Source organism: Chaetomium fimeti (assembly GCF_033439085.1).
Source record: "Chaetomium fimeti strain CBS 168.71 chromosome Unknown B0H64scaffold_2, whole genome shotgun sequence".
Taxonomy (NCBI): Eukaryota; Fungi; Ascomycota; class Sordariomycetes; order Sordariales; family Chaetomiaceae; genus Chaetomium; species Chaetomium fimeti.
The window spans coordinates 4228873-4252785 of record NW_026944330.1 but is presented as its reverse complement, the minus strand read 5'-3'; the positions used below and the strand labels follow the sequence as shown (position 1 = coordinate 4252785).

Sequence of the window (23913 nt, the reverse complement as noted above, 5' to 3'; positions counted from 1 at the left end):
CTGTTACCCACCCGCATTACCTCCCTCCGAGTCTTGAACCAACAACAACAACCAGCTGCACGACACATTAACCCTTTAAAGTCACCCTCTCAACCTCACTCCCCCCCTCCCAAACCTCCAACGCATCCGCCAACCTTCCCCAAACCCCCCCATGCCACCCCCTCATCACCTCCCACTCCCCCGCGGGCAACAGCAACCTCAACCACATCCACCACCCCCCGACCACCAAATCCGCATACATCGGCGTCGCCCCCTCCAGGAAAGGCCCCTCGTCCCGCTTCACAAACCACGCCGCCAACCCCCCCAACGCCTCCTCAAACCCCTTCATCTTCGCCGCCCTCGCCTCCCCCTCAAGCTTCAAGTCCTCCCACGACTTGAGCCCAAACCGCGCCATCATCTCCCTCCGCGAGGCCTCCGCCGTCGCCGGGTCGAAGGGCAGCCAGTACCCGGCCAGCGGCACGCCGTGCTCCGTAAAGAGCGCGTCGGCGTGGGCGTTGAAGGCGCGGTGGAGGGCGACGGTGTTGGGCGGGAAGAGAGGGGGGGTGGAGGGGTGGTGGGCGTGCAGGTGCAGGGCGATGTCGAAGGAGTCGCCGACGAGGGTGGACGTGGAGTGGTCGTGGATGATGGGCAGCGTGGGGAAGTCGCTGCCGTCGAGGTGCTTGCGCACGGGGGGGAGGTTGAGCGACGCGCGGGTTTTGGCCACGTCCGGGAGGGGCACGAAGACGGTGGTGAAGGGGGCGCGGGAGAAGTTCAGTGCGTAGCGGGCTTTCCAGGGGTTGGGGGCGAAGGGCTTGCTGGAGGGGCCGGAGCCGATGTCGTAGAAGGTTATGGGCTTGGGGGAAGTCATGGTGGAGGGGGGTATCAACGGCCGGCCGTTTTAGGTTGTAATACTCTAAATGAGTGGTGGGCTGATGGATTGCGTGCGTTTGTTTGTGAATGTTGTGATTGAGTCAGTTGAACAACAGACAGGACGTGGGTTCCTGTTACAAGTATAAAGAGAGCCCGATGTAACCCAAGAAAGTGAAAAGCAACGGGTGGCAACTAGTTTCTGCCCGACTCGAGACAGCCGCAGCTTGGGTAGTACCCACTATGATTCATTCTGATTCATTCTGATTCATGTTCACCGCATATCTTGTGGGACAGACAGGACAGACAAGCGTGCCCCAATCGAAATGTTTTATACTGCAATATGTTGAGCACGAGAGATGGAAGCGAGGGTTGGTCCATGGTTATGGTTTCTCCGAGTAGCTCCTACTCGCACAAACTACCGGGTAAAGAAGAATCCGCTGAACGACAGGGTAAGTTCCTGCCAAAACAACACGCTGCCACAGCCCACTCAGCTCTTCACCTCCTGCTGGTTCAACATGACCATCGGCTTCGGCGCTGCGTCTTGGCGAGCGTCCTCATCCTTCTGGGTGGCCTTCCCCGACGGACCCCCCCTCTTGTCAGAATCAGGAGTGAAGTACTGCCTGCGCTGCTGCTGGTCCTGGTGCGCCGGGAACATGGTGGCATAGAACTCGGTCCAGCCGCCCATGCGGACGCGCACCAGGTTGTACTTCTCCGGGTCCTTGACCGACTTCTGGTACGTGTCGAGGTCGGCGCACGTGAGCGTGATCAGGTTGCTGCCCACCCTGCCGGCGGCGTACTCCTTGATGAACTCTTGTAGCTCGCCTAGCGGGAACGCCTCGGAGATGTTCATGTCGACAGGCGACGCGTTGGACAGCCCGTGCTCGATGCTCTTGTACTTGGTCGCCTTCATGGCCTGGTAGATGTTGCGGAACACCGGGCTCGCCGGGAGATCCTGCGCCGCCGGGACCGGGGACAGGTCCGAGGCGATGGGCATACCGCTGCGCCGGCCGTCGGCCGAGGCACCGCAGGGGATTCCGTCGCCTACGTAGCCTTCGAAGGTACCGATGCCGGGGCAGATGACGAACTCAAAGTCTTTGCCATAAGTCCCTTTGATGGTATCGAGTTTCCCCTTGATGGTGGCGTTGGGCTCGCGGATTGCGTCGACGCAGAGCTTGACGCAGGTTTTGACCAGCCAGTCACCAAGGTCATCGACCTCCTTGTCACCACTTCCCCACTTGGGCAGTGCCATGGCGGCGTCACGGAGCTCCGAGTAGCGCAGCCCGCGCTCTGACGCGTCGGCCGTCCCTGAGAGCTGGTTCTCGAACGGCTCAATCATGTTGTGGCCCCAGTCACAGATGAGACACTTGACCAGCTCCTGGAGGGTGACACGGGCAGTGTCCTCGTCGAAGACCAGCTTCTTGATGGCGTACAACGAGTCGATCGTGTTGGAGATGCCCACGCACAGCGGCGCCATGATGTGGAACTTGGACCCGCCGTTGGTCAGATCGCGGCCCTTCTCGACGCAGCCCTGGATCAAGACCGAGAGCAACGGCGAGGGGCAGATGTTGGCGAGGTTTCCGTAACCTTCGAGCATGATGTTGTAGCACTGCACGACGAGCCACTCGAGCTGCTTCACGAACGTCTGCTTGAGGTCCTCGAAGCTCGTGAACTCCTTGGCCGGCTTGGACCGGAACGTCTGCTTCAGTCCGCGGAGCTGCTCCGGACCGGCCGCGCCGTAGGTGGCGCCCTCGTTGAGGGTCTGCTCCAGCGCTAGCATCGGCGCCACGTTGTTGAAAGTGAACTCGGACGCGCCCGCCAGCATGGGCTCGTAGCAGCCATCGGCGGCGTAGTCACGCGACCACTTCAGGTCGACCACGCCGGCCGTGGCCGAGTCCTTTAGTGCAGGGCACAGCTTGTCGTCGTTGTACAGGATCGGCTGCGCGCCGCCTGACAGGATCCCCTTGGCTGCCTCGTCGAGGTACTTAGCGGGAATGTCCTTGTGCACACGCAGCGAGAGGGTCGGCGCGTTGACTGGGATGCGCCGGGCTGCCTTGAGGCAGAGCATTGTCACCTCGTTCGCGCCGCACTCGGGATCGACGCTGTCCGTTGCCTTGTAGCCGCCGACCGTGATCTGCTGCACCCACTGGTTGATGCCGCCGCCCTGCGGAAAGTTGCCACCCATGCCGCAGACCGCTGTGGTGCCGTACGTCACGTAGTCGTAGATGAAGGCGCGGTTGACGAAGGCGTTTTCCCCAATCTTGACCCAGAGACAGTCGATGACCTCCTGTGGGTCTTCATGCTCCTTGCCCTTGTCCCGTGCAAAGAAGGGGTACAGGATCTGATCGAGACGTCCAAACGGTGTCAGTTCTCCCACGAGGTGCAGACAGCAGTGGAACGAGTAGATGAGTTGGACGGCGTCTTGGAAGCTCTCGGGGGGGGTGTCGACCAGGCGATTCAGCCTGGCTGCCACACGTCTCATGTTGGCCGCATCATCTGGAGCCAACGCCTTTTCTGCGTCTTCAGCTGCCTGCTCGGCAATCGTGGCCCAGTTCTGCAAATAGCCCTGAACACCCTTAAGAGAAAGGATGCAAGACTCATAGAAGCTTCCTGTGGCATCGTTCGGGTTCTGGAGGCTCTTTTTCTTGCTGTCCAGGTCCGTGATCATCTTCTTCAGTCCATCCTTGACGAGGAGCTCGTAGCCTGGCACGATGTGGCCCATGGCTGACCACTCGTTGAGCTGACCCTTCAGCCAGGCAGCCATGGTCTCGTCCTCGGAAAGATAGGGCACCACTTCCTTACCGCGACCGAGGGTGAAATCCGGGATGACGCCGACGATGAGTTCCTTGGCCTCGATCCGGAGCAGGCCATTTTCGCGGGCCTCTTCGTTCTTTGGATCCGAGAGCAATCGGGCCAAGGTTTCTTTGTTCGCCATCCCTTTCCGCACAGGGACCGGAACCTCCACCAGCTTGTCCGCGTCGCCAGGGTCGACAAGCGTTCTCAGGTGTGGCAGTCGCGGAAAGACCTGTTTCTTCATCCAGGAGTCACGCCAATGCGAAAAGGTCCTGGCCATCAAGCTGAGCAGACGTCGGCTAGGGGGGTCTTTTTCTTTGTACCGACCCTCGGACATCCTGTGGAGGTAGTCTTGCGAGTTGTAGAAGAGATAGTCGTTTGGGCTGGTCACATCCCAATGGGGGTCCTCGTAGACATCCTCGGGTCCTGTCACGTTGGCCACCTTCAACTCGGCGGCGGAGGGCACGTACCAGTAGCTCCCGGAGACTCCGTGCACCACCGTCATGAGTTTGTCGACCGGCCTCTCGGGGTAATCGCCGATCAGGTTCTGGAGGATGTCTTCGAAACGCTGCTGGTCGTTGCAAAAGGCGACAAACATGATGCCCTTCTCCCGGCCGGCGTGGTTGTCATCCGAGCCGTACGGTAACGCCTGACGGAGGAGTTTGAGCTGGTCGTTGTTTTTGTTCCGGATCGCCGCGCGGTGCACGTGCGAGTGGACGGCATGCTGCGGCAGGGCGGCACCGTCCGGGTTGCGTCCGATCATCTCATCCTGCGTGTCGGCGGCCTGGGTGGCGATGCCCGGCCAGTCAAACTCGAACTTCTGCGTGAATCCGAAGCAGGACCCGGTAACTCCGCCACGCTCTTTCTCGGCGATCAAAATGTCCTCGGCCAGGCTGATGGGGTCGTTGGGGTTGGTGATACCGTCCACATAGCGTCCACCCATGATCCTGGTGTCTTTGCGTTTGCCCATCTTGACTTGCTCAATGTTTTTCGACAAGGCATGAAGCTGATCATACACGGTACTGACGATTTCCTTCGCCGTCTCGTGGTTAGGAGCCTTGACGAAGATGAGGACGTCACCCTGATCAAGGGTGAACTTCTTGAAACGATCGATGTTCTTCGTGCTGATGGGGATGGACCGGCCTTCCCATTCGCCCCATAGCTTGGCGGAGAAAGCGGCAACGAGGCCGCTGTCGGGGTGCTTCTCGAGGATGTGGTCGCTCAGTGTACTGATAATACCGACGATCTTGTCGCGGGTGTCTTTCCCCTTGTTCTCGTCCTTGAGGAAGAGGGTCAGGGCCTGCCCGAACACGGCTCGCATAAGCAAGCCGCGTTGGGCAGACAACAGGGAATCGTCGAGTCTTTTGGTGGTTGCCGCCATGACTGGTTTTGATAAGAAGGAATGCTGATGTTTGACGACCTAGGGTACCTGACCAACTAGGGCAAACTACTAGTCCGGAATGTTGGGTGCTCAAGGTCGAGGAGAGGAGAAAGCCATGGTTGTCTCGTTATTTATGCCTCGTTCTCTCCACACCAGAGCAACTCGACCCTCAGTCCTCTCCGCACCAGAGCAACCCGACCCTCAGTCGTCTTCTCCGGTCTGTCTTCTTTCCATCGACGCGCGATAGCCGACCATGACGCTGTGTAAGTGGGGAATGAGCACCTTGCTAGGCACGTAGCCATCCAAACTTCCGTAATGCGCGAGGTTCTATTCGCTCCAGGCGGCACTTGGAAGGCCGCCCCTTGAGAAGAGCTGAAGTAACATGCGGGTGCCCTGCATATGCATACGCCGATCAGGGCCTGCACTTCAGCTGGTTATTCGACTGCCACTTTCCTGATCCGTACGAGTACATCCCGGTGGCTAGCTGACGCCCGATGTGATATATTGACAGTTGTCTAGGTTCTGGCTAATCAACGGTTTCGAAAACGACTGCTGACGATTCCTCACTGGACTCCTAAGCACCAGTACTATGGCCCCAACCAGCCCCGAGTGTAATACTCCGTACCTACACCAGCGTCGAGGTTCCCGGGTCTCCAGCGAGCAGGTACATTGAACTGGCGTCCTGCACGCTTCTACAAGACTCTACTAGAGGATTAAAACGCAAGTTCTCCTTCGTCACCGATGATGCTCTCCCGAGTCACACGAGAAGACGCACAAAGATGCCGCACGGCAAACTCAGGGGCGGGAGTCGGCATGGATGTCTCAGAGCCCCCTCAGCCGATCAATGTGGCCAACGCAGTAGTGAGTCTCAAGATAGTGCTATGCATCCTGCATCTCTCCGGGTCGGGTCGAAGCGACAGTAGCTCGGGACCACGTCCACCAACGGAGACCATGGACATTGAATCCGTCTCTATCCATTGGCTGCCAGTCACTGATAGTCGTGCGGGGTACGTCGCAGCCAGACGTAATGCTGTTGTTCGAGACTATCAAATGTCGTCGCCAGCTCCAGCTCTACACGAAAGGCCTTCCGCGTTATGAAACCCAGACCCACCCCTTGGGCCGCTGGTTGGGCAACGGTGGGTTGTCACACAGCGTCACCTTCGTGTCACTGAGTGACAAGAAGGATGGGACCAAGGCCAGCGTTCAGGTATCTCCTTCGACCCCCTGCGTTTTATTGACAATGACAGGTCCGAGAATGTCGAGCCAGATGCAAAGATCCTCCTTTTTTACCGGGACAGACTCATTGAGTAAGGTACCTAGGTAGTCTAGAATTGGTCAGGACAGCCGGCGAATATGACGAAGGTCTCTCCATACGTCTGGAAAACGCGTGTGTACCTAGTGATGCGTCCTCGGGGACACCCTCAGTCGGCCAAGTCGCATGAAGGAGATGTGGTCCTGTATCCAACGCGGGCAGCGAGGGAAAGTTGCATTACCTAAGAGACTGGTGAAATTATCACGACGCCCGAGCCCTTCACAACCATGGATGTAATTGTCCAATCTTTCTATCACAAAAAGCAAAGTTGACTGGTTACGATACTAACCGGCTTCCAAACTACATCAAGGAGTCCGGCAAGAGCCTCTCTCAAGTGAAACTGCCTGATGTAAACTACTGTGAGAGCATGTGATAGCATGTGAGAAATTGCACGACCTCCACAAGCCCATCAGCCGCGGGTCCAAACCTTCACGCGTATATCTACCTTCTTTTCTTGATTATACGGGGACCTGACCATTGGTTGAATCCCTTCCCCCCTGGCCCAGAGTGGTTCAGGATCTAAAAGGGAACCAAGTTACGAAGAAAACTAATGCGCCCTGCACGCGGAGACAGAAAATTATACCTTATTACCACTTACCTTGCTGCTATTGAGGAGATCTTCCAGACGTAGGTGGCTAAGTGCAGGCATGCTTGTAAACTCTGACGATGAGGTAGTATCAGAGCAGGTTTACATACTGAGTACTGTGTAAGTCAATATTGACTCAGGTATTTTGCTAGTTTATTCTGTGAATGGTTCTTCTTAAAATCTCCCCGAGACTGCCCCCCTTCGAAAGTCCACGCTGGTTTTACATGGCTGACAAGTTATTTTGCCGCCCTAGTGACAATTTGTCTCGCAAGAACTTCCTCATCAACGCTCTGGGGAGCGGGAGTTGGAGAGCCGAGGCGAGAAGCGCCCCAATCACGACCAAAATGGAAGTGCGCCGACGCGTGCAGGGGTCCTCTGTTGGTGAAACACGAGACCTTTCGTTGGAGTTCATCTCGACTTCGAATCCTCAATAGCAAACGAAATAAATTTGGTACGGAAAGCGTGCTTCGGTTGTCTCTTTTCGTTTTTATCCTTGAATATGGGTCGGAGAAGTATCCGCCATGACAGCCCAAGGCTCGAGCCGGGAGCATCGTTTATCCTGGTTACGGAGAAGGGTCGGAGCATGGAGCACCGGCGAGTTTGAGATCTCTTCAGAGCGTTTTCCTCCGTAACCATTCCGGTAGTTGCCCCGAAAACGAGCACATAGGCGCGCTAGCCGACGCGTAGGTTCCCACACAAACAGTCCTTAATCAACCCCTGAGCCCATCGGTGGACCCGCACGTGGAGTGATGAAACCCGACTCGGAAACCTCGCTCATGACGGTCCACGAATCACAGCTGGGCCTGTCGTACCTGTTTCCCCAAACCCACGACCCAGCGGAGAGTTTGGCCTCGTGTGTTCCAGCTCGCAGCCAAGAGGACGTGCCGGAGGTTGCAGGATGCACCCCAGTCTACCGTTTGGGCGACCCGTGATGGCGGAGCTGCCGACGATGAAGGGCTGACGGGCGGAGCCGGTTGACGGAACTATCCGCCTATCGGTGATACGGAACACGTGGGAAGGTGTATAAGATTCGAGGATGTCAAGCTTGAAGGAGTGGTTGTTGGATCGTGGTCGAGGATTTCACGTGTAACTACCTGTCTAGTTGACGCTTGTTTTTAGGTATCCCGTCCCATACCTCGGGAGTTCATGCTCATTCTTTTTTTTGCTAACTCCTTACCCCGGTAGTCTCAGCGCAATGAGGTCTTTCGCCCTTTTTTCCGCCCTTGTGGCGTGGGCACACACTGCGGCCGCTGTGACCGGTGCCGCCCAGGGCTTTGCTAAGGGCGTCACGGGAGGCGGCAACGCTAGCCCCGTGTACCCCAAGAGCACTTCGGAGCTGGTTTCATACCTGGGCGACTCCCAGGCCCGCGTCATCATGCTTGACCGGACTTTCGATTTCACCGGAACCGAAGGCACTGCCACCGAGGGCGGCTGCGCTCCCTGGGGCACCGGGTCTGGCTGCCAGACTGCCATAAACAAGAACAACTGGTGCGACACCGAGCAGGCCAGTGCCCCCAAGGTGAACATCAAGTACGACAAGGCCGGCGTTCTCGGCATCACCGTCAAGTCCAACAAGTCCCTCATCGGTGTCGGCAACAAGGGCATCATCAAGGGCAAGGGGATCCGCATGGTCAGCGGGACCAAGAACGTCATCATCCAGAACGTCCACATCACCAACCTCAACCCGCAATACGTCTGGGGCGGCGACGCCATCACGCTGGACAACACCGACCTGATCTGGATCGACCACGTCACCACCTCCCTCGTCGGACGCCAACACCTGGTCCTGGGCAGCAACGCCAGCGGGCGTGTGACCGTTTCCAACTGCAAGTTTGACGGCCAGACCTCGTGGTCCGCCACCTGCAACGGCTACCACTACTGGGGCATGTACTTCACGGGCTCCAACGACGTAAGCTTCCCCCTCCCCCGCAGCAACAACCACCCACCCCCCAACCACACTAACACGATCCCGCGCACTAGATGATCACCTTCCAAAACAACTACATCTACCACATGTCGGGCCGCTCGCCCAAGGTCGCAGGCAACACGCTGCTGCACGCGGTCAACAACTACTGGCACGACAGCCAGGGGCACTCGTTCGAGCTCAGCGCCGACGCCAAGGTGCTGGTGGAGGGCAGCGTGTTCCAGAACGTGCAGACGCCGCTCGAGGCCGGCGGCTCCGGTCGGCTCTTCGCCAGCGGCAGCAGCAGCGCCGCCTGCTCCCAGTACCTCGGCCGCGCGTGCGAGGCGAACGGGTTCGGGAGCTCGGGCGCGCTGTCCGGGTCGGATACCTCGTTCCTGTCGTACTTTGCGGGCAAGAACGTTGCGCCGGCGACGGATTATAATACGGCCAAGGATGTGGTCAACACGGCTGGGTTTGGCAAGATCTGAGGTGATCTATACAGGCCTGTGTGAGAAGGGGTGGTGGGAGTTGGGAGGGGAGCATTCTTCGGGACATCTGACCGCTGTCGGCTTTTTTGAGGACTCAACTTTGTATATACGGCTTTTCTGTCCAATCCCTAATACCGCTTCTCTGTACAAGGTTCCCGCTGTGCTTCAACTGTGCGTCGCAAGGGGCTCTCTCGGTGCTCACTCTCCACCCCCGCAATCCTTAACCACCGTAGGCCGCGTCTGAAGCGTAGAAGTGGACGCGCATCCAGTTGGCGAGCTGCATGAAGTCCGCACTCCTTCTGTGATGGTTCGAGATGCATGCCGTCGTCGACCTTTAGATTTAATTTGTTGAGGTTGCGGGCTGTGGTGTACCGCGGCCCCCCATTCCCGAAGATATCTTGCTCCCGATTGTCATCTGGGTGTCGGCGTTGCTGGTAGATCAACCTTGCTGAGTGCCTCCTCGATCTCGATGCGGGCGATGATCGGCATTCGGTGTTCTTGTCGCGCCGAGGAATGAAGGAAGGAGCCACGTGGGAAGTCCCGTTGAAATGGGACGATGTCGTCGTGATTGGCCCCAATGCGGGGAATTAATGATCCCTGCAATAATTTCAAGATGGCTTTGCCGCGGTTCATGGCATGTGCCCAGCCGATGCTGGCAATGCCTGCAAATCGCGCTCCCATAACGACCTGCTGCCCAATTTTCCCTTCATTCCGAGATTGCCATTCCGCGATCGCAGCTGGCCGTTATGGGTAGAGCATTACATATCGCGCGGTCTGCGCGGACTTTGGCCGCACGATGTTTCCCTGTGATGCCGCCGGCAGCAGCTTCCACTCGATTGTGGCAGCACCGCGGGGTCCAAGTGTCCCCCGCCAACCAGTGGAATACCCGACCCGGGAATGCGCCATCTCGGTTCAACCATACAGATGCCCACGCAAACAAGACGCCGAACCACCACAAGAAGGACGAGAAGCAAGTACAACCCGAAGAAGGCCTTGTTGATGGCAAGCTCACATTCCGCTACCCGAACGATGGGGATGATTTCCTCGTCTTGTCCTCTCTCTGGTTGCGCGACTCCTGCCCCTGCGATATCTGCGTCGACCCCGACTCAGGCCAAAAGAATTTCTCGACCACCGACTTACCTGACATCCCGGAAATCGGGGACGTAAAAGTCTACCATGAGGGCTCACTCGAAATCGACTGGATGGGGGACGGCCCGAGCGGCGGTGGCTGGCACAGGAGCAAGTACCCTGCCGCAGAGGTTCGGGCTTGGCAAGCGGACTCGAAATGGCAGCGGGGAAGCATCGGCAGCAACGACCCCAGCAGGATTCTTTGGAACCGCGCAAGCTACGAGGAACTCCTGGCCAAGGGCCGGTGCCGCGTGAGCTACAGGGACTGGATGGGCGAGGGCCGGCCCTTTATGGACGCGCTGATGGACCTGCGCCAAACGGGCCTGATCTTCGTGACGGACGTGCCGACGGACGAGAACGAGGTCGTGCAGGTGGCCCACCGGATCGGTCCCGTGCAGGACACCTTCTATGGGCGGACGTGGGACGTGCGGAACAAGGCGCGGGCCGAGAACGTCGCCTACACGGACAAGTTCCTGTGCCTGCACCAGGATCTCATGTACCACGACCCCGTGCCCGGGCTGCAGCTGCTGCACTGCCTCTCCAACACGTGCGAGGGTGGCGAGTCGCTCTTCAGCAACGCCGTGCGCGCCGCCGACGAGCTCCGCGTGGCCGAGCCTAGCCAGTACGAGGACCTCACCTCCATCGGGGTGTACTTTGGCTACAACAAGGGCAACAACCACTGCTTCAAGCGGCAGACGACCATCGTGGCGGACTCGAACGAGCTGCCGCGGGAGACGCGGTGGGCGCCGCCGTTCCAGACGACCTTCCCGGTAGCCTCGGGTGATCCGACAAGCAACAAGATGGCCGAGTGGAAGAAAGCCGCTCGCGCATTCCAAGACATCGCCGAGTCCGAGGCCAACATGCTCGAGGTCAAACTCAAGGAGGGCGAGTGCGTTATCTTTGACAATCGCCAGATCCTCCACGGGCGGCGTCAGTTTGCCGCCGGTCAAGGCAGCCGCTGGCTCAAGGGCACCTACGTCTCGCACCAGGACTATATCGCCAGGACAGAGTGGCATTCCAAGCAACTCTCGCCCCCGGTATCAACTGCAGAGGAGGCGGGGCTAGCAGGAACCACCGAGTTCCTAGAGCTCGACGAGTTCCCAGAGGGCACCGAGTTCCCACAGGCCACCGAGTCTCCAGAAAATCCACACCCGACACATCCCAAGAACTAAACCTGAGGGTAGGTTCCAGTTTTTGAGCAATTGTCGGAATAAATCTTCACTCCCTCCTATAATCTCTGCCCCTCGTCCTCAAGTGTGTGACATACAGCATCATTCTCACTACCACATTCACCAAGCAAGCTGCACGTAACAGTGGATCCGGGACAGCGCAATATATTGTCACCTCATGCTAGCGGTCAAACTACCATGCCCGGAATTCTCCATCTTTTTTGGCTCCTTCTCTCTCTGCTTAAGCAGCGATGGTAACCTCAACCTCGACACCGGCCTCGATGTTGATGATGATCTGCTTGACAATGTCGGTGGGGGCAGTCAGGTCGATCAGGCGCTTGTGGATGCGCATCTCGTACAGGTCCCAGGTCTTGGAACCCTCACCGCAGGGGGTCTTGCGGGTCTGTTTGGATGGTCTGTCAGCTCCTCTCCTTTACCATACCCAAGTTGAATGAGATCGTTACGCACCATGATCTTGAGGGTCTTGGTGGGCAGACGGACGGGGCCCTTGGCGCGGAGGTCCTTGGTCTTGGCGCGCTCGATGAGCTCCTGGCAGACCTTCTCGAGGGCCTGCACCTTGCGGGAGGTCAGGGTGATGCCTGTGGTTTCCAGTCAGTCGGGTCGTTCTCGTTCGTGGAGGTGAGTATGGGAGGCGGCGTACGGATCTTGTGGACCTTGGGGGCCTCGCCGAACTCCTTCTCGGGCTTGTTGTAAGACATCTTGGCGGATTGGTTTTGAGGTTGACGGTTGACTGCGGAGAGTTCCTTCACGACTCGAACGCGATGGTCACTGCGAATGGGTTAGCTCCAGCTCCATTGCACCCATCCCAAAGGTCCTCCCGGCTGCGTGCGCATTGCGACCGAGAGGCCGGTTCCATCGGACGTAGATAGCGCGACATACCGGTTCGGCAAAGTGATGAAGGCGAAGAAGCGGTTGCTGAGTTGTCTGGCGGAGAATTCACGATCGCGAACTTTTTTCCATTTTCCACATTTTTTGCGATTCCCGTTGTGGTGGGGTGCCGCCTTGGCGAGGGCATGGCTGCGCCCCACATGCTTGTGGCGCCTGATCGCTTGTCAACTGCAATGTGGCTTGTGCAATCCCTGGTCCCTGCATTTACCCAATGACACATTCGGTGAGCTTGTCACCTTTTGGAGGGGCAACATTCATGAAGATTGCCTTCCTTGAGGAGCAGCAACGGCCATAAATCACGGTTTCCGTTTAGGATTCTATTCTCACCAGCGGTACTCTTTGCTTTCAGCCAGAATCACCATCTCTTTTTTTGGGTGATTTTTCTGGCCATCACAGGCTTGCTAAAAACAGTCCTGCAGGCCTCTACACAAGCTCCAACTTCCCTGTTTCCCGATTCCATCATTGGTTTCCCCAGTTGCAGGTCTTACCCCTGACGGTTGTCAACACCATGGCTTCATCCCGGCTCCCCGCATTTGCGCTCTTCCCCATATCAGCATGGCGGGATCAACTCCCTCCTAGCGAGTGGGTCGCTTGTCTCAACGCTTGGCTAGCTCTTATCGACAGCCATCTTTCACTCTCCGACTCGGATTTCGGCACCACCTCAGTCAAAGATGAGAGCCTTCAGGCTTTCCTCACTTCGTTCACTCGAGAAGTTTCACTGGGCGGTGTGACCACTCTCGGTTCATCTTCTTCAGCAAAGAAGCTCCTGAAAGACAGCTTCAGACTCGCTACCAGGCTCCTTCAGTCATCGTCGCCGCCAAGTGGACTGGCGCAGTGGGAGTTTCTCGCCGACTTGAGCCATGTTTACGGCAAGAAGAAGGTCGAGCCACTATCCGAGAGCCTGTCAGCAACGGCAAAGGGACATCTAGACGCTTCTCTTGCCGCGCTCAAAAAGTTTCTCATCAAAAACCTTGATGCTGGCCTCGATGGAGGGGATCTCAAGGGCATCGAGGAGCGGTTGGAGCGGGTAAATGACCTGATTCGCATATCTCCTTCCGTCGCCGAGTTCTTTCTTGCGGGCAGCGACTTTGTAGACGCCCTCATCAGCTGCTACAAAATCACCAACCCTCCGTTGAGGCGAGCATTAATTGCAACAACGTATCTGTGCCTCACCGGTCTCGCAGAGGGGCAAAAGATGTCAGCCCTGACGGACCAGCTTTACTCTCTCAAGGCAGCGGCAGACTCGCACAAAGCCGGCCCCCTCAACGTCAACGACTCGCTTGTTGCCGAGCTCGTCACATCCACCCCCTTGCTCCAACGGCTACAGCGCAAGCTAGAGGAGACAGCCACCGCCTCCAACAGGGCCAAGTCGGTGCTGACCGACCTGGCGACCTTCAAGAAGCCCGGGGGCAGCATGTCAAAGCCCAAGCGCCTCATCAGGCGCAAGGTCGACAAAGGCAAGGGCCTAGCCGAGTTTGACGAAGCCCAAGCCCAACAAGAAATCCACATCCACCGCATGAGCCAGATTTCCCAGGTGCAAGACCTCTTCCCAGACCTCGGCACAGGCTTCGTCGCCAAGCTGCTCGACGAGTACTCCTCCAACCCCGAAGAAGTGATCTCCCACCTCCTCGACGACTCGCTCCCACCCCATCTCCAAACCGCCAACCGCGCCGAAGAACTCACCCTCCCAACCTCAACCACAACCACAACAACCACAACCACCCTCCCACACCACCACCCCCAACCCCGCCGAACCTCCCTCCTCCCCCGCCCCACCCCCCCTCTCACCCCAAACCCCAACCCCGAAGACTCAGAAGACGATTTCCCCCTCCTCCCCACGTCCACTAACCGCATACAAATGCACATCGGCAAGCGGCCCGGCACGACCGACGCCCTCCTCGCCCACGGCGCGACGGCGACCCGCAAATCTGCCATCCTCTCGGCGCTCGCCGCGTTCGACTCCGACGACGACGAGCGTGATGATACGTATGATGCGGCTGATGTTGGGGGGACGGTGGATACTACTACCGCTGCTGCTGCTGCTGAAGAGGGGTTGTCGGAGGCGGTGGAGGGGGTTCTGTTCAAGGCGTGGTTGGCTGCGGCGGCGGGTGGTGGTGGTGGTGGTGGTTCGGCGGTGGGTGTGTTTGGGCGGGATGCGGCGGCGCGGCGGAGTGCGGAGCGGGCGAGGTTGAGGCTGGAGACGGGGCTGACGGATGAGGCGGTGGAGGGGTGGGGGGTGATGGTGGGGAGGGATGCGGGGATGAAGAGGCGGTTGATGGCGAGGTATGGGGAGTGGAGTGGGGAGCAGACGGAGCTGGGGAGCACGGCGTGGCGGGCTGGGGAGGAGGGTGAGGGGGAGGAAGGGGGGAGTGATGGGACAGGTTTTGGTGGGAGGGGGAGAGGTGGTGGTGGTGCTGGTAGGGGACGCGGGATGGGCAGAGGGAGGGGAGGGAGGGGTGGTGGTGCGCCGCCGCCGGCTCCGGACTCGGAGGTTGCGAGGCGGCGGAAGGAGGCGAATAAGGGAAGCCGGGCGAACCATAACCGGCGGGACCAGCGTGCGAGGAAGATGGCGAGGGGCGGGTTTGCTGGGTAACGGGTGTGAGAAAGGTGAAACATAAAACAGCTGGTGATTAGGAAGAAAAACAAAAACATTTGCTATCAGCAGCTGTCAGTATTGAGACCAATATACCATCCTGCCCGCGCTGAGAGCCAGGTCATGAGATATCCCCCAAAATTCCAAACGCCATGACCATGCCCGACAGTAGAAACGTTCGCGATCAGCAGCTGTCAGTATTTAAACCCTAGATACCATCCCGCCTGTGCTGTGAAAACCAGACCATAGAACATCCCAAAAATTCCCAACGCCGTAACAATGCTCAATAGTCGACAAGCGCTCAATGTCAAACCCAACATCACCCCCCCATTACGATGTACTCTCCAACAAATTACACAATGACCTCCTAAAAGTCCCAGGCACAAAACTCCCTCTTCGGCGGCACCTCCGGCATAACGCCGCCGGCAAACCTGCCCGTCTCCACAAAGGCCTTCCACTGTTGCATGACGGTTGGGTCCTGGTACTTCTCGGGCTCGGCCTCGGTCTGCGTCGTGTACGCGGGCGCGCCGTTGGGCATCCAGATGCGGACCATGCTCCCGTCGAAATTGCGTAGCACCGGCACCGGCCTCGTCCCGGGCTTCAGGGTCTCGTATAACACGGGCTTGCCCTTGAACATGCGCAGCGTCTTGTCTGGGTTTCGCGCAGCGTAGGTGGATATGTCGGGGTGTTGGCGTGTGGCGTCTGGACCGTATGGCCCCGTGCCGCTAGGCCCGGCCGGTACGGGGGCAGCCGTAGTGGCGGTGGCCGCTGGAGCGCTGAATGGTGATGAGGTAGCGGGTTGTCCGAAGGGGTTGGCCGGGGCCGTGGTCGCGGCGCGTGCTCCGAACGGGTTGGCGGCAGGCTGAGGCGGCTGTTGCTGCGGCTGCTGTTGTTGCTGCTGTTGTTGCTGCGAAGGCTGGCCGAAAGGGTTGGCCGGGGCGGCCGCCGGTTGCCCGAATGGGTTTGCGGGTGCCGGCTGCCCCGCCGACTGTCCCGCCGGTTGCCCGAACGGGTTGGCCGCAGGTTGGCTATTCACGGGTTGACCAAATGGGGACGGCGCGCTTTGGGTTTGCTGCGGTTGTTGTGCTGGCTGCCCGAAGGGACTGTTCGTGGGAGCTGGTTGTGGAGCCGAGGAAAACGGGCCTCCTCCCCCTGTTGGAGCTCCGAAGGGATTAGGCTTCGCCCCAAGTGCTGCCGGCTGTCCGAATCCTGACTGTCCGAAAGCCGGGCCAGCGGTTTGTGCCGACCCTCCAAACGGATTTGGCTTGGCTCCTAGTGTACTGGTCTGGCCAAAGGCGCCCGTCGGTTGGGCAGAACCGCCAAACGCAGTCGAACCACCCAACGAGGCCGGCTGCCCAAATGCTGATGGCGCCGGTTGTCCAAATCCAGAGGCTGCCGGCTGCGCAGGCTGAGCAAAGGCAGGAGCGGGCGCTGGGGTCCCAAACGGGTTGGGCTTCTGGCCCAGTGAGGCAGGTTGCCCGAAAGGGCTGCCGGTGGTTGCCGGTGCAGCAGCTGGTGCTCCGAACGGATTTGCAGGCGGGGTTGGCTGTTGGAACGTGTTTGTCGAACCCGCAAATGCGGCGCCGGGGGTGGCCCCTCCTTCCGCCCCCTTGCACACGTCTATCCGGTTTGGGTGGTTTTTCCCCGCCTCGGCGATGTACTGTATCGCCATCGGGACGTTGCTGAGGGTGTGCTGAATCTGCTGTTGGGCATTTTGGTGCAGAGTTTGGATATCATTGAGCTGGGAGGGGTTAGCAGCTGTCCGTTGTGACTCCGAACGGCGGTCAACCTACGGCACCCTGGGGGTTCCCAGTCAAGGCACCCATCAAGAAGTGTAGGCGTATCTCCTCGAAACTTTGTTCTCGGGGATAGCCACCCCAGAGCTGCTCGGGCGCATCCCTCCCCGGGCCGTAGCACGACAAGATCCATCCGGGTAGCTCAGCTCTCAGGTCTCGTTCAATCGCGTCGACGGTCAGGCCGGGGTACGGGGGAGAATCTGAACATAACCATTCGTTAACAAGGCACGCGAAGACCCATAGTAGTTACTCGTACCTGAGCCTCGCCCGCTCATCCCTTGGTTTGACTGGCCGGAAAGGGGCCCAAAGCGGTTGTTGTTGTTTGTGTAGTTCTGTTGTTGTTGTTGCCCTCCCTTGGGAGGGTGTTCGAATTTGCAATTATCTAGAGTTTGGAGAGAGAAACAGTCAGCTCAGTGTTCCGTTCCGTTGGGCATGACCCGGTCGGGGAGCTGCATAGTGACAGCCGTGATGGCGGTGTTTGATAGGCAGACGGTGATTGATGCATCGGATCCCATCCTCGATCCAATTGGCAATCGATCGTGCATTTCCAGTGACCTGTCGTCGGGGTGAAAAGGAACAGGAAAGGCAACCTTCGTACTTCCGAAACGGCAGTGGCCCTGCTGGTAAAACCTGCAGACTGTCATATTGGCTTGTTTCAATTGGTAACTCGTGATCGTGTGGTTGTAGAAAGATGCAATGCACAGCGTGTGTCTCGTTCCGGTCGCGATGGTCCAGCAATCGTGCGTGAGGTTGCCTTTCGTTTTCGCTCCCAGCCTTGCAGCAGAGCCACAGCTCTCGCCATAAATGGGAGCCAAGCGATCGACGCAAGGGGCACTGTGGCTGGTGGGATCGCAATGTGGCTTGTGGGACCCACTTGCCGCACCCGAGCACAAACCGAAGAATGAACGCCGCGGCATGCCGAACCTGCCCATGCGACCTTCACCTGCAGTCTGACGTCCATCATGTCTCGTCCTGGGGGATGTGTTGTATTCGTATTCCCTATACATTCCTACAATATGCAGATATAACCCAGATCAGCGAAAATCGTTGACTATCCGAGCCAATGTCCAAAACTTTGACCCTACCGACTTCTTTCTTCTCGAGTGAGTTGTTCTTTCGGCCCGGGGTCCATCGCAGGTTCGGCATCTTCCTCCAACCACCCAAGCGAGCCCTCCGAGCCAAGGCCTTTCTCACCCTGGTGTTACCAGTGGCCGACTCCAGCTTTTTGCATCCGGGGTTCCATCTGCCCCTCCCTTTTATGGGGTTGAGTGAGATCAAAACCTTGCATCCCGCCCAGAGCCGCTTGTCACCGAGCCGCACCCGTTTCCGCCCTTTCCGCACAATTGCTTTTCCAATGGAGCACTCTGTATTGTCATCGATTGGAGAACAAGGTCTGAGTAATCCCGAAGCATGGCTGCAAGACCCGAAATGGCAAACCTCGACATCATGTGGCGGGCTGCCCGGCCAGCGATAAGCCGATAAGAGCTGCGGTCTGAGGTTTGTGCCGCGGAAAGCCGAGCTGTTTTACACGAAGTGCACCGAAGAAGGGGCAGGAGGTCTCGAGACCAAGGCAATTGCCCAATAACAATTACGATGTTGGCTTTGGCATGGTGCATCACGGGCTCTGGCTCATGCCGTTTTACCTGAATTCCCGGGTCCTCGCCGTATTGCGTACCTAATCCTTACCGTACACAGAGTAGGTTCCAGCTTCTTAAAATGCTCTCCTCCTTCCCCAACATCGACCAAAAGAAATAAGTTGCATCGTCATTTTCGACTCTTGGTAGTCAGCCAATTTCACCATGGCCTTCAACGCAGAACACCTACAGGTTTGGCTAGGGTTATTAGTTGCTTTAGGCGTCCTCTACACAACATGTCTCGCCGTCTACCGCCTCTTTTTCCACCCTCTGGCAAAATACCCAGGCCCCCTCCTGGCCAAACTCACCGATGCATATATGCTCTACTACGCTTGGAGGGGTGACCGCCACTTGGAGTTTTGGCGCATGCACGAACGATACGGCAAGTTTGTGCGCTTCGGGCCGAACTCACTCTCAGTCAACTCCAACACGGCTCTTAAGGAGATCTACGGCTTCCGCGCCAACGTGCGCAAGGCCGAGTTCTACGACGCCTTCGTGCACCCGGCCCCCAACACTCACAACGCCCGGGATAAGGACCTGCACGCTCGCAAGCGCCGCGTTCTCTCACACGCCTTCTCCGACGGTGCCATCAAGGAAGTCGAGCGGTACATCTTGGCCAACATCCGGACCTTCTGCGAGGGCGTAGGCGACTATGGGCGCGCCATCCACGAGAACAAGGGGTGGAGCTCGCCCAAGAACATGTCGGACTGGTGTAACTGGCTCGCCATGGACATCCTGGGTGATCTATGCTTCGGAAAGGCTTTCCACATGCTCGACCGCCCGGACAACCGATACGCCGTCGACCTGGTCGGCATCGCGGCGCAGCGGCATCTTCTGGTGAGCACCCATCAAGAAGAAGGAGGGTAGTTAAAACTCGAATAGTGACTAACAAACACCTTCCAGTGCGGCACCATGCCCATCATCAACAAGCTCAGCCTCGACAAGGTCCTCTTCCACAAGATCGCAGCCGGCCGCGCCAAGTACATGGCCTACAGCCGCCAGCAGCTCACGGAGCGCACCGCTCTCGGTGACGAGACCGACCGGCGCGACTTCTTCTACCACCTGCTCAAGGCGCGCGACCCCGAAACCGGCCAGGGGTTCAGCACACCCGAACTCTGGGGCGAGTCCAACCTCCTCATCATCGCCGGCTCAGACACGACCTCCACCGCCATGGCCGCAACCCTCTTCTACCTAGTCCGGCACCCAGCCGCCCTCGCGCGCGCCACCGCCGAGGTACGCGCCGCCTTCACCACTCTCGAGGACGTCCACCAAGGCCCCCGCCTCAACGCCTGCACCTACCTGCGCGCCTGCGTCGACGAGGCCATGCGGCTCTCCCCCTCCGTCGGCGGCCTCCTCCCGCGCGAGGTCCTCCCCGGCGGCTTCACCGTCGACGGCGAGCGCCTGCCCCAGGGCACCATCGTCGGCACCCCGCACTACACCATCCACCACAACCCGGCCTACTACCCGCAGCCGTTCGCCTACCAGCCCGAGCGCTGGCTCGCCACCGACAAGGAGGACGGCGGCGCCGAGGACGCCGCGCGCGTCGCGCTGGCGCAGAGCGCGTTCTGCCCCTTCTCGGTCGGCCCTCGCGGCTGTATCGGTAAGGGTTTGGCGTACCTCGAGATGAGCATCACGCTCGCGCGTGTGCTGTTTATGTATGACTTGCGCCGTGCCGGTGGTGTGGCTGACCCAGGTGAGGGGGGGCGCCCCGGTGCGGAGTGGGGGCGTGAGAAGGTGGGTGAGTTCCAGTTGATGGATACGTTTACGAGTTTGAAGGATGGGCCGATGGTGGAGTTTAGGCGGAGGGAGTTGTGAATTCGGGGCGTGTGGGGTGTGTGAGTGTGTAGGTTGAGGGAAAGAGACTGATGGGAATCGGGGTGGAGTCGCAACTTTGGGGTATTGACTTTGCGATGAGTGTACATACCGCGTTCTGTTAGCGGAAAAGCCAGGAGTTTTGTTGCATTTCGACTTGGCCTTGTTCAAACAGCCAGCGCGGTCTTTGGAACTGAGAAGGGAGGGTTAGTGTAGGTCAGGGGCTCGGCCTCGCTGCCATGCCCCTTGTAGGTCAGCAGTGGTTCTCCTACTCATGGTTAGTTCGGAATCACGATCGATTATCACAGCATCAAGCTCCATGGCACCAAACCAGTTTGGCAAAAGAAGGCCCACCCTCTTCGCCGGGCTTTTTGTTCTTGTTGTTGTTGTTGTTGGGCTTCTTGCGGTGACGGGCGGCGCACTTGGACGGGAGCGCCGGTCATAAAAGTGCGGTAGTAGTACTCCTACCCGACAGAATGACTAACACAGGCCCGTCTAGCATCCCTCATTCCACCCGATCACGTCACTAAAACGTTCGAGCCCCGCCGTCGCGCCATCATGTCGGCGTGCGAGAATGACGAAGAAAACGAGTACGAGGAGGACGAGCATACGGCCCATGACTACGAAGCGTTCGAGTGTCTTAAGCCTGTCATCCCGGGTTTTTTACAGTATGAGCCAGAAAAGAGAGCTGAAAATGGTGCCGCCGTATCGTGGATAAACGAGACGTGGATGGACCCCCAAAGGTAAGGAAGAGAAGCGGGAAGTGATGAAGATGACGAGGGTTACGGGGAAGAGGATGGTGCGGTACATTCTGAGCTGGACGAGTGAGATGACAAAGGTGGGACGGAACACTCTAAGATTGGAGTTTACTTAGAACCCGGCCCCCATTTACCACTTACTCCTCACGCCCGTTCCTTCGCATACCATACGGCCAGTAACGATGCATCACAGTTATGTCACTCTCGGCATTCCATCTACCGAAATACCGGCCGGTATAATTAGCCACATTGGGTTGCCCAACCCTCGACTTAATCTATTACCTCTAACATGCCAATGAGACCTCCCAGATTGAAAGCCGCTCTCCGCCTTTCCCCTCAGTTTGAAGGAACCCTATAAAGCCTGTGGCCTGCTCAGCCCATCGCCCTGGATGGCTCAGTACAGCCCTGTTTCACCTCGAGGGCGGGAATCACCTCGCTGTTCTAAACAATATGAAGCCAAGTTTAGCACTCCTGGCGCTGGCCAGCATTGGCACTGCTGCTCCAAGTTTGCAGTCCACGCAAGATGGCATGTCCAAGCGCGCAACATGGCCCAACGGCCCTTTTGTCACCTCGGGCCGCTGGATCCACGATGCCTCCGGTCAGAACCTGACCTACGCAGGCACCAATTGGCCCGGGCACGCCGACGTCATGATCCCCGAAGGCCTCCAGTACCAATCCATTGAAGCCATCGTGCAGAGAGTCAAAAGCCTTGGTATGAACACGGTGCGCCTAACCTTCGCCATCCAGATGGTCGACGAGATCTACGCCAACGGGGGCGAGGACATCACAATCGAGAACGCCTTCGTGCAGGCCCTGGGACAGTCCAACGGCACGCGGGTTCTCAACCAGGTGCTGGCCAAAAACCCCCAGTTCAGCGCCTCGACGACGCGGCTACAAGTGTTTGACGCCGTCGCCGAGGAGCTTAACAAGCAGCAGCTCTACATCCACCTCGACAACCACATCTCCAAGGGCATGTGGTGCTGCTCCAGCACCGACGGCAACAGCTGGTGGGGCGACACCTACTTTTCGACTTCCAACTGGGTGCGCGGGCTGTCCTACATGGCGGAGCACGTACGTGTTTCACACTATCCCTTTTCCCTTGTTGCCATCCACATACACGGCACTGGCTGACTGATCGCATCAGGGCAAAGCCTGGCCGGCACTGATGTCCCTCGGCCTGCGCAACGAGCCGCGCGACCCGACCAACAACCCCTCGCTCAGCCGGTCATCCTACAACTGGCAAGCCTGGTACGGCTTCATGCGGCGGGGAGCAGACGCGGTGCACGCGGCCCACCCCGACCTGCTGATCTTCCTGTCGGGCCTAAACTTCGACACCTACCTGACCCCCGTCGTGCAGGGGACGGCACTAACACCGGGCAACGGGCGGTTCAACCGCGCCGACTTCGCCGGGTACGGCGACGACAAGCTGGTGCTGGAGCTGCACAACTATGAGACGGGGATCGGCAGCTGCGGCACGCTGCAGGGCAACCTGGACCGCAACGGCTTCCAGGCGCTGCAGCCCGGCGGCAGCGGCGTGGCCAACGTGTTCCCCGTCATGATGACCGAGTTCGGCTTCCAGATGGACGACCGCACCTGGCGTGGTGTCTATGCCAGCTGCCTGGCCCAGTACCTCCCCGCGCGCAAGGCTGGTTGGACGATTTGGGTGCTGGCGGGGAGCTATTATGTCCGCTCGGGGATTCAAGATTATGACGAGAGTTGGGGGTTGTTGAATCATGACTGGAGTGAATGGCGGAGTCAGGGGTATGTGGACGGGGCGTTGAAGGGGATGGTGAGGGATACCTTGAGTTGAGGTAAAGAACCGCGAGGTACTTACCTAGGTAGAAACAGAGCATCCTAGCAGTTTGGTTATTTTTCCACTCGAACCGGGAAACTTTGTGAGAATCCCTAAACTGGGTGCCATGACGGAAAACGAGAAGTATACGGAAAAAAAGAAAGAGAAAAAAAGAAAAACACAAAAGAAAAAACACATAATACAGGTCATGCAAGAGGCTGTTTTCACAACCCAAACTCATAAATCGAAAGCGAAGCGCCTGAGAACGCTCATACAACCTGCCCGCCCAAGAGGGCATCTGGGGAGGGGTATGAAGTAACGACGACCATTTTTAGAAACTCCTTCCGTTCAAGGAATCGGGGTGGGTCCGACTTTTGCTCCCGTTTTGCTGATATGAGATCCATCATGCTGGAGAGGTCGTGACTGCGAATACTAAGTCGTAACCGGCCATGTTTTGCTATGAAGCAGTGTGGACCTCCCCCTAGGAGCATGATACTCTGTGTTGGACAAGGCCTAGGGGGGCACGTGGGAGGCATTCTCCCCGCATCAACAAGACTCTTTTGCTGGCAGGCTGGAGCTCTTCATGGAACTTTTGGTCTTGGCGCGCCGAGAAGCATCTCGATGGTCCCTCTTGGCGGGATTTGCGGCGTAGTCGGTGGGTTTGTGGCTCATCCACTCCCTCCTGTTCCTGGCCTCGCCCCCAATCTCAAGTGCCACTCTTGGCCCTCGTCGATGTGATGCTTCTTTTGCTATCCGACCGCCACCAACGAACTTGTGGCTGGCGATCTCGGGTCATGGGAGTTCGGAGAGCGAAAGGAGGCTGGACAAGACACCAGTGAAGTAAGTCATGAAACCATGAGAACAGATGAGAACGGATGAGGACACAATGTTCGACTGCGGCAAGACCTGAGCGGCGTCGTCCTGCACGCCGTCGCCATGCGTTTCACATGCCCAGACTCGCAACAGGCTACCAAGCAATCTCATTCGACCCACCTCGCCGCGCTTGAACCCCT

The 23913-nt window shown here is 58.3% G+C and overlaps 10 protein-coding genes across 10 annotated transcripts; 6 read left to right on the top strand and 4 right to left on the bottom strand.

Annotated features, from left to right (window-relative positions):
* Positions 1 to 16: 16 nt before the first annotated feature.
* Positions 17 to 997, bottom strand: B0H64DRAFT_430512 (glutathione S-transferase-like protein; the record flags this gene model as incomplete). The annotated part of the gene is made up of 2 exons (XM_062805933.1): positions 240 to 997; positions 17 to 32 (listed from the first exon to the last, which is right to left on the bottom strand). The coding sequence occupies exons 1-2, from the start codon at positions 845 to 847 to the stop codon at positions 17 to 19; spliced, it is 624 nt and encodes a 207-aa protein (XP_062663029.1). The 5' UTR covers positions 848 to 997.
* Positions 998 to 1336: 339 nt separating this feature from the next.
* On the bottom strand, positions 1337 to 5020 carry B0H64DRAFT_472628 (pyruvate formate lyase-domain-containing protein; the record flags this gene model as incomplete). Its single annotated transcript, XM_062807946.1, has 1 exon — positions 1337 to 5020. One exon carries the CDS (start codon positions 5018 to 5020, stop codon positions 1337 to 1339), a length of 3684 nt encoding a protein of 1227 aa, XP_062663028.1.
* A 3093-nt stretch (positions 5021 to 8113) lies between these two features.
* B0H64DRAFT_316858 (pectin lyase fold/virulence factor) lies at positions 8114 to 9309 on the top strand (the record flags this gene model as incomplete). The annotated part of the gene is made up of 2 exons (XM_062800307.1): positions 8114 to 8827; positions 8899 to 9309. The coding sequence occupies 2 exons, from the start codon at positions 8114 to 8116 to the stop codon at positions 9307 to 9309; spliced, it is 1125 nt and encodes a 374-aa protein (XP_062663027.1).
* A 1004-nt stretch (positions 9310 to 10313) lies between these two features.
* On the top strand, positions 10314 to 11438 carry B0H64DRAFT_301892 (uncharacterized protein; the record flags this gene model as incomplete). Its single annotated transcript, XM_062800104.1, has 1 exon — positions 10314 to 11438. A coding segment is annotated over one exon (1125 nt), but the record flags the coding sequence as incomplete, so codon positions are not given.
* Positions 11439 to 11847: 409 nt separating this feature from the next.
* Positions 11848 to 12325, bottom strand: B0H64DRAFT_371846 (ribosomal protein S10 domain-containing protein; the record flags this gene model as incomplete). Its single annotated transcript, XM_062802189.1, has 3 exons — positions 11848 to 12009; positions 12075 to 12205; positions 12268 to 12325. The coding sequence occupies 3 exons, from the start codon at positions 12323 to 12325 to the stop codon at positions 11848 to 11850; spliced, it is 351 nt and encodes a 116-aa protein (XP_062663025.1).
* A 441-nt stretch (positions 12326 to 12766) lies between these two features.
* Positions 12767 to 15108, top strand: B0H64DRAFT_355669 (uncharacterized protein; the record flags this gene model as incomplete). Its single annotated transcript, XM_062801563.1, has 1 exon — positions 12767 to 15108. Exon 1 carries the CDS (start codon positions 13024 to 13026, stop codon positions 15106 to 15108), a length of 2085 nt encoding a protein of 694 aa, XP_062663024.1. The 5' UTR covers positions 12767 to 13023.
* B0H64DRAFT_388677 (uncharacterized protein) lies at positions 15095 to 17671 on the bottom strand. The gene is made up of 4 exons (XM_062803289.1): positions 17503 to 17671; positions 17161 to 17286; positions 16902 to 17104; positions 15095 to 16849 (listed from the first exon to the last, which is right to left on the bottom strand). The coding sequence occupies exons 1-4, from the start codon at positions 17546 to 17548 to the stop codon at positions 15476 to 15478; spliced, it is 1749 nt and encodes a 582-aa protein (XP_062663023.1). The 5' UTR covers positions 17549 to 17671; the 3' UTR covers positions 15095 to 15475.
* Positions 17672 to 18541: 870 nt separating this feature from the next.
* B0H64DRAFT_101341 (cytochrome P450-like protein) lies at positions 18542 to 20471 on the top strand. The gene is made up of 2 exons (XM_062797657.1): positions 18542 to 19375; positions 19442 to 20471. The coding sequence occupies exons 1-2, from the start codon at positions 18704 to 18706 to the stop codon at positions 20351 to 20353; spliced, it is 1584 nt and encodes a 527-aa protein (XP_062663022.1). The 5' UTR covers positions 18542 to 18703; the 3' UTR covers positions 20354 to 20471.
* Positions 20472 to 20625: 154 nt separating this feature from the next.
* Positions 20626 to 21200, top strand: B0H64DRAFT_388674 (uncharacterized protein). The gene is made up of 2 exons (XM_062803288.1): positions 20626 to 20698; positions 20756 to 21200. Exon 2 carries the CDS (start codon positions 20909 to 20911, stop codon positions 21095 to 21097), a length of 189 nt encoding a protein of 62 aa, XP_062663021.1. The 5' UTR covers positions 20626 to 20698; positions 20756 to 20908; the 3' UTR covers positions 21098 to 21200.
* Positions 21201 to 21280: 80 nt separating this feature from the next.
* B0H64DRAFT_337524 (glycoside hydrolase superfamily) lies at positions 21281 to 23033 on the top strand. The gene is made up of 2 exons (XM_062801160.1): positions 21281 to 22179; positions 22253 to 23033. The coding sequence occupies exons 1-2, from the start codon at positions 21559 to 21561 to the stop codon at positions 22916 to 22918; spliced, it is 1287 nt and encodes a 428-aa protein (XP_062663020.1). The 5' UTR covers positions 21281 to 21558; the 3' UTR covers positions 22919 to 23033.
* Positions 23034 to 23913: the final 880 nt, after the last annotated feature.